Genomic DNA, 11,749 nt, shown 5'->3' with positions numbered 1-11,749 from the left:
CTGGCACTTAGTTAAGAGGTTTTATTCCCTCCCTAACTTCAGGGGAAAATCCCTACCTGGGGAAACAACCTTTCTCGGAGAGGTGACCTTGGTTAAAACACAGCGCCAAGAAGGTGAGCAAACATATTAAGAACAGTATGCCATATATGCCAGGTCCCTTGAAACAGCAAGGATGGACCGGCTCCCGGCAGTTTTATAAACAGGAATTACCATATTTCTGTTTTCTCTCTCTCTTTTTTTTAAATCCTCACTTGACATTTTTCCATTAATTTTTAGAGAGTCAAGAGAGAAGGAAAGACAAAGAAATATTGATGTGAGAGAAACACATTGATTGGTTGCCTCCTGCAGGAGCCCTGACCAGGGCCAGTGGTGGGGAGGAGCCTCCAACTGAGGTATGTGCCCTTGACTGGAATCGAACCCAGGACCCTTTGGTCCACAGGCCAATGCTCTACCCACTGAGCCAAACTGGCTAGGGCCATATTTCTGTTTTCTAAGAATTATACCAAAGATTCCCATATGAATTTCAGGAAGAGTGAATAAATTTTACTGAAGGGCGGAGAAAGGGGGAACTGGTTTCAATCCCTATAGTAGTTTGACTCTTATTTATGGATATTGGGAAAACAAGCACTTAGAATGACTTCTTTATTAGTGGTTAGACAGAGCCCACACTGCATATATAACTATCTTTATAAAGTGAGATAATGTGTTCCATGAATTAGTATGTATTTTTTGCACATGAAGCCTGGGCCAAAGAAAGACATGCATACCTGTTGGGATCTTGCAGCAAATCTACTGCTTCTCTCAGCTGTTCAATCATCACTGTAGTCATTTCCTGGTCTTTAGATAAACTTGTTCAGCAGCATGAGACCGGGCATGAGAATGAAAACCATCACAGAATATGAATATCATCTAAGTTCTTAAGAGCAAAATTACAAAAATCTATCTAAAACTGATTTTGACCTGGCTCTCTGTGACCTTTGGCAAAATAATCTCTCTGTGCCTCAGTTTTGTCCTCTGTGAAATGGGGAACAACAAATAGAACTTAATAGGATTGTTGTAAAGGTGAAATAGGGTGCCTGTAAAGGTGAAGTGAGGTATTTAGGATAGTGCCTGGTATGTGGTATTTAATAAATGCTAACTATTACAATTATTAAACTTAGGATCAGGGCCCTGGATTTTCTCAGATCTTAAAACTGAAGAGCTTGGGTAAAGAAAGGGGACCAGGGCTACTTTAGGTCCAGCTGTCAGCTCCTTCATACCAATGGAAGGAGGCTAGATTCTTCACTTTAGAAGTCCTATCTATTTCTCCGAATCACACATTTCTACTTCTAGTCTCAAATCTGATAAAACTTGGGGCCAAGGAAAAGGTATGACCTTGCACTTTATTGTCCTAACACTGTGACAATAAGCATTAGACAGAGGAAAACTGGCTACTTCTTATCAATATCTTTGGGTAAGAAAATCAGCTATCCAAAGAAAAGCAGACCAGAATTCTTATCACGACAGGGCTTCCATTCTGCTTAAAGCATGCAATTTACAGGATAGTGGCTCATAAGTAGGCCCTCGGTACTCACATTCCCTCGGGCTGCCAGTGTATATCCTCTTCTATCCGTAAAAGTTCTTCACAGTCTTCTGCCCTATCCTGTGGAAAGAACACATGGATTTTCTGATAGCCATTGGCCATCAACAGTCAACAGTCAAACCCTGACCAAGCCCATGTTCATGGCAGTACTATTCACAATAGGCAAAATGTGAAAACAACCCAAGTGTCCCACAATGAATGAATGAATAAACAAAATGTGGTCAATACATACAATGGAATATCATTCAACCTTAAAAAGGAAAGAAATCCAAGACCTGCTACAAAGCAGAGGAATCTTCAGGACATTGTGCTAAGTGAAATAAGTCAGTCACAAAAAACATACTATATGATTCCACTTTTATGAGGTACCTAGAATAGTCAAATTTATAAAGAGAGAAAGTAGAATGGCAATTGCCAGTGGCCTGGGACGGGGAATGTTTGGGGAGGTAGTATTTAATGGGTGAAGTGTTTCAGTTTTACGAGATGAAAAGAGTTCTGGAGATGGATGGTGGTGATGGCTGCACAATAACATGAATGTGCTTAACATCACTGAATTTTACACTTAAAAAATGTCTAGGATGATAAGTTTATGTTATATTTATTTTACCATAATTAAAGATAAAATTTTAAAAAAGAAAACCTAGAATAGGACCACAATACTTGTTAACTTACTGTCAAAAATTTAAAACATAATTCCTTACTGCTGTCTTAGCACTTCCTGATGTCCAAAGATTCTTCTGTTGGGCTTGTCAGTCACATGAGAATGCATTCTGGCATTTGTAAGAGGAGAAAGGTGTGTGTGTGTGTTTCATAAAAAATAATGTATAAAATACTTAACAACAGAAAATGCCTCAAATGACATCTAGTAGGCTTCATATATGCAACATCCAGATTTCACTGAAATTCCTGCCCCCCACCTCCCTGATTATTTTCTCAAAGAAACATTGGTAGGAGTATTGGAAAGGTATGTCCCACTGTTGGAACTTCCAGATGCTTCTTTCTACTTTCTTCTCTGACACAGAGAAATGCTACTCTTGCTCAGCCAACAGCTAGAACAGAAGCCACCCTGAATGAGTGTGTTTCTCTGACAAGGATGGAACAACAACCAAAAGGACTGTTTCCTGCTTCAAGGTTCTGACACGTCATTAACTCAGGCCCAGCCAATTCTCCAGATGTGTCACTGAGACTGAGTTTTCTTCCAAAGAGGTGGCTTGCCACCTGATACCAGTCTCTGGCTTGAAAAATACTGAGACACTTTCTATATTGACTATACTTTCAGTGTAAAATAAAGTCAACATATAAATTATTGTGCCACACTATCCAAATGATAGTAAAATTCATGGGAGAAAATACACTACCATACATGACCGAGAAAACATGTTCATATCTTTTCTTGTTGGGCTTCAACTACAAGAGCCATGGGTATTTCCTTCTAATTTTAAGTTTCATACTAAAAAGTAGCCAATAGTATAAAATATTGATTTTCCTTGTAGTATGCAAAATAGGTCTTACTGGGTTTCTTTTGCTAAGTTAGACAGTTACATAGTTGATCTTAATTATTTGCAAATTCCATATTTGTAAATTTGCCTACTCAATAAAATTTACTTGTAACCCTGAAATCAATACTCGTGGTGCTCTAGAGTTATTCGCAGGCATGCTAAGAACTGTGAACAATCCTGAGTTCCCGACATGCACAGTTCCAGCTGACAATGAGCAAGGAAACCCTCCACCTTCTTGTTTCAGGTGTCATAGTGTAAACAAGTGTCCTTTAGAGTATAGTTTGTGCAACATTTTCACATTTTTATGCTTTAGGGGGGTGATTTTGCTGTATACAATGCCCCCAAGCAAGTTGCTGAAGTGTGGTCTAATGTTCCTAAGCACAAATAGGCTGTGATGTCCTTTAACAGAGAAAACATGTTAGACAAACTTCATTTAGCCATGAGTTGGTGGTGTGGGCTGCAAGTTCAATGATAATTAATCAACAAAACATATTAAATAAAGTGTTTTTAAATAGAAACACACATAAATACAATAAAGTCCATTAAACACAATAAGCGAGGTTATGTATTGAACATTTGACAGGGAACCTAACGCTGTATTTATACTTTGGAGCAATAGCTCAGTATTTGATAATTCAGTGTTTGAGGTGACTTTATACAACAAAGCTACCGAGAATAATGAGGATCAACGGTAGTTACAAAAAGAAAAGATGCTAATTCAGTGAAGGAGAGAAAACAGGGTTATATAAAACACAACTCTGGCTCCTCAAGGACTAAGTGGTCGGCACATTGTTGGCTGTCATGTACTCTCACAGGTTTTTAAAGGGATGCAAGTCAAGGCTGAAAGAGGGCTGGTTTTCAATGTATGACTTTTCATTGTAGATTTTGTTTTATTTTACTAGTAGTAGTTCTTTGCTCACGTTTCCAAGAGAAGCCTCTTGCAGGAGCGGACATTTGCAGAATAGGTTTCTACATCCCTATTTACTCCCCTAGACTCTACCCTCAGGGTCCATTCTGTAGAGCAGCCATTTCCACAAAGCCCTTTGCTTCCTAAAATCTTTGAATCTAGGGAAATTTGCTTTTGTGAAACAAAATGCTTTATTTTACTAACTGCTTTGATTGTTTTCGTTCAGGGTTTCCATTTTTACTTTAGATTTTCAACTTAAGATAAACTCTTCATAAAATAAAGATGAAAGCCCACTTTTCCATATTTTATGACAGGCTTATTCCAGAGCTAATAGATAGGGGTAAAATCTGGGAGAACCTTGTGAAAACTACTGGCCTCAGAGCAATATCATTAGATTTGCACTATAAGAGAATGGCTGGCGGCAGAATAAGTGTGTGCGCACACGCATGTGCATGCAGGAGGCAGGGCGTTGAGTGAGAAGTTTGGGTAGGTGGGACTCTTGCAGTCATCAGAATTAGAAATGATAAAACTTAAATAAAGCAACATCAATAGAGGTAGAGGGCACAAATGAGGCAGTGGCTGTGAGATATTTTGAAACAAGAGTTGATGGTTTAGATATAAAGAGTTAAGTATTTCTGTGTTTCATCCTTCTATAGGCATACCTCATTTCATTGCATGTCACTGTATTGAACTTTGTAGATATTGGATTTTTTTTAACAAATCGAAGGTAAGACTCTCCACTAGGAAAAAGATTATGACATACTGAAGGCTCAGATGATGGTTACAACTTTTTAGCAATAATGATTTTTAAATTAATGTATATTTATTTTTTCAAAACAATGCTATTGCAAACTTAATAGACTACAGTATAGGGTAAGCATACTTTTCATATGCACTAGAAAAACCACAAAATTCATGTGACTCACTTTATTGAATTATTTGCTTTATTGCAGTGGTCTGAAACCAAACCCACAATATCTCTGAGGTATGCCTGTATATAACTTCTTAAAATCATCTTAGTTTCTACAAATGTAAGTACTATGTCAGGTTCTTTATTTTTGTCTTGAGAGCATAAAGGGTACTTACTATACAGTGTAAATTCACAGTTTTCCTAACAGTTCCCTTGGAGGTGATGGCCACAGACATTAGTTTAGAGTTAGACAGACTCCAGCCATCCTAACACAATTCTCAGGAAATAAGGATGTGCTCTTAGAGACCCCATGCTTGGCTTTAGCACATTAACTCAAAGACCACTATCTCTCAGAAGCCACAACAAATCTGAATTTTACCAAATGAATCATCCTTGCACTCTTCAGTGGCACAACCTGAACCAAAAAAACTGGCAGAAACATACCAAGGCACTTAATCATGTCTCCAAGTGAAACCTTAAATACCAGCTTCAGTAAAAGGCTAGTTTTCCTCTCTTCTTTTTGCCGCCACTATGATGAAGCTTAGCAACTTCACCCAACCTTTCAACACCCCACTGTAACTACAACGGTTCTGGAACAAGTGTCCTCAGAGTGAACTCCCAAAAGGGAAGACATTCATTTCCAGATCCTAAAAGTCTCCATTTTTCTCTTTATACTGTGGACATACTCCCAAGAAAAATATTCACCTAGAATACATTGAAGAGAATGTGAAATTTGTCTAGTTTGCCTTTTACTGAATGGTAATGGGTAACTCAGATACTTGCTAATGGATACAATGCACTGAATAGTGGCAAGAAGAGTAATTTCTGAATTCAAAAGAAAACCATATACATATGCCAACAAATGAAAAGGTATGGATGGGAGGGACTGGCTCCTAATGTCAGAAAATCAATACTGAGACTCAGTTGGTTAAAGCATCCCAATGTGACAAGATTGAGGGTTCGATTCTCAGTCAGGACACTACAGGAGTGCAGGAAACAACCAATGAATGCATAAACAAGTGGAACAATAAATTGGTGTCTCTATCTCTCTCCTCTTCTCCCTCTAAAATCAATCAATTTTACAAAAAAAGAAAAACATGCTGAGCTTTGAGAAGATGTTATAAAGGTGGCAGTAAGATGACATTTAAGGTGATGCATTGGTAACTTTGAATCAAACAGAAGTAAATAAATTAAAAAAAATAGTTGATCCTCAACTTGCCTTAATATAATTTATAAATTCCGAGTGGAGAACATCTGTGCCATGGGTAAATTGGTCTCTTTCTTCTCCAGAGTTGTCATTGTCACCAAGGGAAGGCTTTGATCGAAATTCCTGATGAAAGTCCCCTATTAGAAAAAAATAGACAGACAGAAAGCATGATTTCACAAACTGATGAACAAAGTACAGATTACCCTGATATGTATCATCTAATCATTTCAATTTTCTCTCTTACCTTTTAAGGAGGTATATGACTGACCCAAGTTTTCTCTTCCCTGAATGATGTAAGGAAAAGATAAAAGAAGAAAGAAGAGAAAGAAAAGCAAAAGAAACAGAAAGCCACAAACTAAACTTAAAAGTTAAAAGCTTCTATATGGCTTTGTTTCTTTTGAAAGAAAAGAGTATGATTAAAATTGGTGGAGGAGTAAGTGGATGCTGCATGAACATGCTCCCAGGACCAAACTGGATTTACAACTAAATTACAGAAAAACTTCCAGACTAATCAATGGAAGACTCACTGGAGAGAACCCTGATAACCAAGGATGGAAAGTGGAGGCTGCATAGAGACTGGTAGGAGGGTGGAGGCACAAGAAGGCTGGCCAGGCTCCCACAGGCAGCAGCTGAAGTTCCAGAGAGATATCTCAGCTGTGGGAGGTTCCCATTGAGAACTCTGGGGTCTAATCTCCAATCTGGGCTGCACCAGAACTGAGAAAGCGGCCCACATAACATCTGATTGTGAAAAGCAGCAGGGTTGCTGTCTGCCAGGGAGAGATGGCTGGAAATGCAGGCACCCTTTTAAAGGACCAACACACAAAATTCCCTATGCAATTACTCACCTTGTGCTCCAGCAGAGGGAGGGTGGAGTGGACTAGAGCTATGTGAGCAGAACCCATGTTTGGGGGATCTGGGGTAAGAGCTCAGAAGACAGACACCCTGGTTTCCTGTGCTGAGTCATTCCCTCACACTGTGGAGGTCATCTTTCTCACTCAGACAATTGCTACCTAGGCGGTTTTGCCTGCGCGGGGGTGGGGGGTCAGGGTTGACAGTTGACTCACCCTATTGGAAAAAAATCCTTTCCCCAAGGTGTGGAGTTTCTGAGGCCCATTAAGAGACTAGAATAACAATTAGCTTCCAGGTAGAAGCAATTGCACCATCCAGTTGGGAAAAACTCTTGCCACAACTGTGGATGATTGCCTGAGGGCTATTCAAGACTAAATCAAATCAGACTGCAAGTAGAGGCAGTCTCTGGGGGCTTTGAGTCTTTGCCTGATCTCATTACACAAAAACAGTGTTTGACACTGTCCTACACTAAAGAATGAGAGAGGCATAGAAGATCTACCTAATATATAGTCACAAAACCAAACAGGCACCCAAAATGAGGAGACACAGAAACAACTCCCAAATGAAAGAACAAGAGAATTCTCCAGAAGAAGAGCTAAATGAAATGGAGATAAGAAACTTATCTGAAAAAGGGTACAAAATAATGATGGTAAAGATGCTCAACAGCATGAGAAAAGATATAGTAACTATGAAAACAGAAATAAAAGATGACATAGCACAAATAAAGAACACATTGGAAGGAATACACAGCAGAATAGGGGAAGCTGAGGATTGGATCAGTGAATTAGAAGACAGGGTAGAAAAAATCACTCAACCAGAGAACCAAAAAGAAAAAAAAACAATTTAAAAACAGAAGGCAGCTTAAGGAATCTGTGGGACAACATGAAACTTAAACAATATTCGCATAGGGAATGGCATGAAGTACGCAAGGTAATGGAAAGCAAGGATCTGAAACCAAGATTACTATATCCAGCAAGGCTATCATTCAAAATAGACAGTGAAATAAAGAGCTTCCCAGACAAAGAAAAGGCTAAAGGAGTTTATCTCCCCCAAGCCAGCATTACAAGAAATGCTAAAGAAACTGCTGTAATGAGAAGAAGAGAGAGAAAAACCTAGGCATACAAAATTAAAATGGCAATAAATAAGTACCTATCAATAATAACCTTAAATGTAAATGGATAAAATCTCTAATCAGAAGACATAGTCTAGCTGAATGGATATGAAAGCATGACACAACTATATGCTGTCTACAAGCGACCCACCGCAGAAGAACAGACTCACATAGGATGAGAGTGAAGGGATGGGGAACAACATTCTCATGCAAATGGAAAAGAAAAAAAGCTGGGGTAGCAATATTCTTATCTGACAAAATAGGCTTCAAAATAAAGGTCACCACAAGAGACAACAAAAATCACTGCATAATACTAAAGGGATCAATCCAATAAGAGGATATAACCCTAGTAAACATAGATACACCAAATATATGAACATCTAAATATACATAAAACACTTCTAGAGGACTTTAAAGGAGAGATAGACAATAATATAATCATAGTAGGGGACTTTAATACCCCACTGACATCAATGGATAGAACTTCTAGACAAAAAATTAACAAGGAAACAGTGACTCTAAAGGACATAATGGGACACATGGATTTAATTGACATTTATAGAACATTTCACCCCAAAGCTGCAGAATATACATTCCTCTCAAATGTACATAAGTCATTCACAAAGATAGACCACATGTTAGGACACAAAAAAAGTATATACAAGTTCAAGAAAATTGAAATCAAATCAAGCATCTTCTCATATCACAGCGAGATGAAATTAGAAATCAACTACAGTAAAAACATCCCAAAACATTACAACACATGGAGGCTAAATAGCATGTCAAGAAAGAAATTAAAAAACAAATGAAAATGAACACACAACAAGCCAAAACCTCTGGGACACAGCAAAAGCAGTCCTGAGAGTGAAGTTCATAGCACTATAGGCATACCTCAAAAAAAAAAAAAAATCAGCAATAAACTATTTAACCCTACAACTTAAAGAACTAGAAACAGAGCAACAAAAAAAGCCCAGAGTAAGTAGAAGCAAGGAAATAATAAAGATTAGAGCAGAAATAAATGATATACAGACTAAAAAAATATATGAAAAATCAATGAAACCAAGAGCTGGTTCTTTGAAAGGATAAACAAGATTGACAAACCATTAACCAGACTCATCAAGAAACAGAGACAGAAGTCCCAAATAAATGAAATCAGAAACACAAATGAAGAAGTAACCACTGACACCACAGAAATACAAAAGATTGTAAGAAAATACTATTAACAACTATATGCCAAAAAGTTGGACAATGTGGATGAAATAGACAAATTCCTAGAAAAATACAATCCCCCAAAACTGAATCAGGAAGAATCCGAAAACCTAAATCGGCCAATAGCAACTGATAAAATAGAAGCAGTAATAAAAAAAACACCCAAAACCTCCCAGCAAACAAAAGCCCAGGTCTGCATGGTTTTACAGGGGAGTTTTACCAAACTTTCAAAGGACTAACACCTATACTCCTCAAATTATTCCAAAAAATCCAAGAGGAGGGAACACTCCCAAGCTCTTTTTATGAGGACAACATTATTCTAATTCGAAAACCACATAAAAACACTAAAAAAAGAGAATTACAAGCCAATATCCCTGATGAACATAGATGCTAATATTCTCAACAAAATATTAGCAAATCAGATCCGGTAATATGTTAAAGAGATCATACACCATGACCAAGTGGGATTTATTCAAGGAATGCAAAGCTGGTATAATATTTGCAAATCAATAAACGTGACACATCACATAAACAAACTGAAAGATAAAAAACACATAGTCATATCAATTGATGCGGAAAAAGCATTTGACAAAATCCAACACCCTTTCTTGATAAAAACTCTCAGCAAGATAGGAATTGAGGGATCATACCTCAACATAATAAAAGCCATATATGACAAACCCACAGAGCCAACATACTCACTGGACAAAAACTAAAACCATTTTCCCAAGAAATGAGAACAAGACAAGGTTGCCACTCCTGTTCGACATAGTACTGAAAGGGCTAGCCACAGTGATTAGACAAGAAATAGAAATAAAAGGAATTCAAATTGGAAAAGAAGAAGTAAAACTCTCATTATTTGCCGATGACATGATATTGTATATAGAAAACTCTAAAAACTCCACTAAAAAACTACTAGATTTAATAAGTGAATTTGTCAATGTAGCAGGATACAAAATCAACACCCAAAAATCAATTATTCTTTTATACACCAATGATGAATTCTCAGAAAGAGAAACTAAACAAACAATCCCATTTACCATTGCAACAAAAATATTAAGATACTTTGGAATAAACTTAAGCAAGGAGGTAAAAGACTTGTACTTGGAAAACTACAGGACATTGGGAAAAAAAGATAGAAGATATAAATAAGTGGAAGAATATACCATGTTCATGGAATGGTAGAATCAATATCATTACAATATCCATACTACCCAAGGCAATCTACAGATGCAATACAATCACTATTAAAATACCATCAGCATATTTCATAGATTTAGAACAAATATCCCAAAAATTACTATGGAACCAAAGGAGACCCCAAAAAGCCACAGCAATCTTGAGAAAGACAAACAAAGTTGGAGGGATCACAATTTCAATTTATATTACAGAGTCACCATAATCAAAACAGCCCGGTACTGGCACAAGAACAGGCATATAGATCAAAGGAACAGAACAGAGACCCCAGAAATGGACCCAAGCCATTAAGGTCAATTAATATTTGACAAAGGAGGCAAGAGCATACAATGGAATCAAGACAGTGTTTTCAATAAATGGTGTTGGGGAAATTGTAAAAAAGTGAAACTAGAGAGGAGAAACCAAGATGGCGGCATAGGTAAACACTGGAAATTGCTGCCTCCCACAACAAATTCAAAAATACAACTAAAAGACAAAACGGACATCATCCAGAACCACAGGAAGGCTGGCTGAGTGGAAATTCTACAACTAGAAGGAAAGAGAAAAGCACACTGAGACTCAGGGGAGGCGTGGAAGTGCAGAGGTACGGAGGCACATGCAGCAAGGGCTGGCAACTGAGGACGTGGCTGTCTTTTTGAATCGGGAAGAAGTCACAAGCCCACGACTGCTCTGAACTACAGTTTCAGGTGTTTCTGGGGACTCAGACTCATACAGGGAGAAACTGGACTGTCTGGCAGTGGGCAGAACTCGGAACTCGAGGACGGCTTTCTCTCAAAGGTGCTTGCAGCAATTACCGGGACACGGAGACATGGGGCCCCTTAGGGCAGGGCTGAGGATCAGCCATAGCTGCTTGCTCCACCCTGTTGATTCCCTGAGACCCCGCCCCACCCAAGCTGCGGCAGAAGACCCTTTGCAATCTGAAAATTACCTAACAAACTGCAGCTGGGCCAGACAGGCCCAGAACTTCCAAGAGAAGGCCCAAGGCCCGACAGCAGCTTGCATTGCTTCACAGCTGGGCCTCATTTGGGTACCTCCAAACCCAAACAAGGAAGGGGAATTTGCAAATCTCTTCATAGCTCCTGCTGGGTAGCCTCAGGAAGAGGCTAAATTAGCACCTCCTTAGACCCAAGAGCCAGTGTACCCAATGGTCAGAGTGGGACCATACAATTACAACTCCTCAGATCCATAAGGGACACACTCAGGGGGCAGACTCAGTGAGCAACAAAGCCCCACTGAAGCAAGTCTTGCCCCATAAGGGTGTCTTCAGCACAGAAGTTC

General features: G+C 38.6%; 1 protein-coding gene across 4 annotated transcripts in view; it reads right to left on the bottom strand.

Moving 5' to 3' along the window:
- LRCH1 (leucine-rich repeats and calponin homology (CH) domain containing 1) overlaps positions 1 to 11,749 on the bottom strand; it is a 259,641-nt gene that overhangs the window by 48,102 nt on the left and 199,790 nt on the right. For all 4 annotated transcript variants that reach the window (XM_006774186.2, XM_006774188.2, XM_006774187.2 and 1 more), the window contains exons 9-11: positions 6,118 to 6,242; positions 1,575 to 1,642; positions 768 to 848 (exon numbers count right to left, since the gene is read on the bottom strand). In XM_006774186.2, the coding sequence (XP_006774249.1) occupies positions 768 to 848; positions 1,575 to 1,642; positions 6,118 to 6,242 (274 nt within the window). The remainder of the gene's footprint in view (positions 1 to 767; positions 849 to 1,574; positions 1,643 to 6,117; positions 6,243 to 11,749) is intronic.

This window comes from Myotis davidii, unplaced genomic scaffold, assembly GCF_000327345.1.
Source record: "Myotis davidii unplaced genomic scaffold, ASM32734v1 scaffold888, whole genome shotgun sequence".
NCBI lineage: Eukaryota > Metazoa > Chordata > Mammalia > Chiroptera > Vespertilionidae > Myotis > Myotis davidii.
This window is presented reverse-complemented; position numbering and strand designations above follow the sequence as displayed.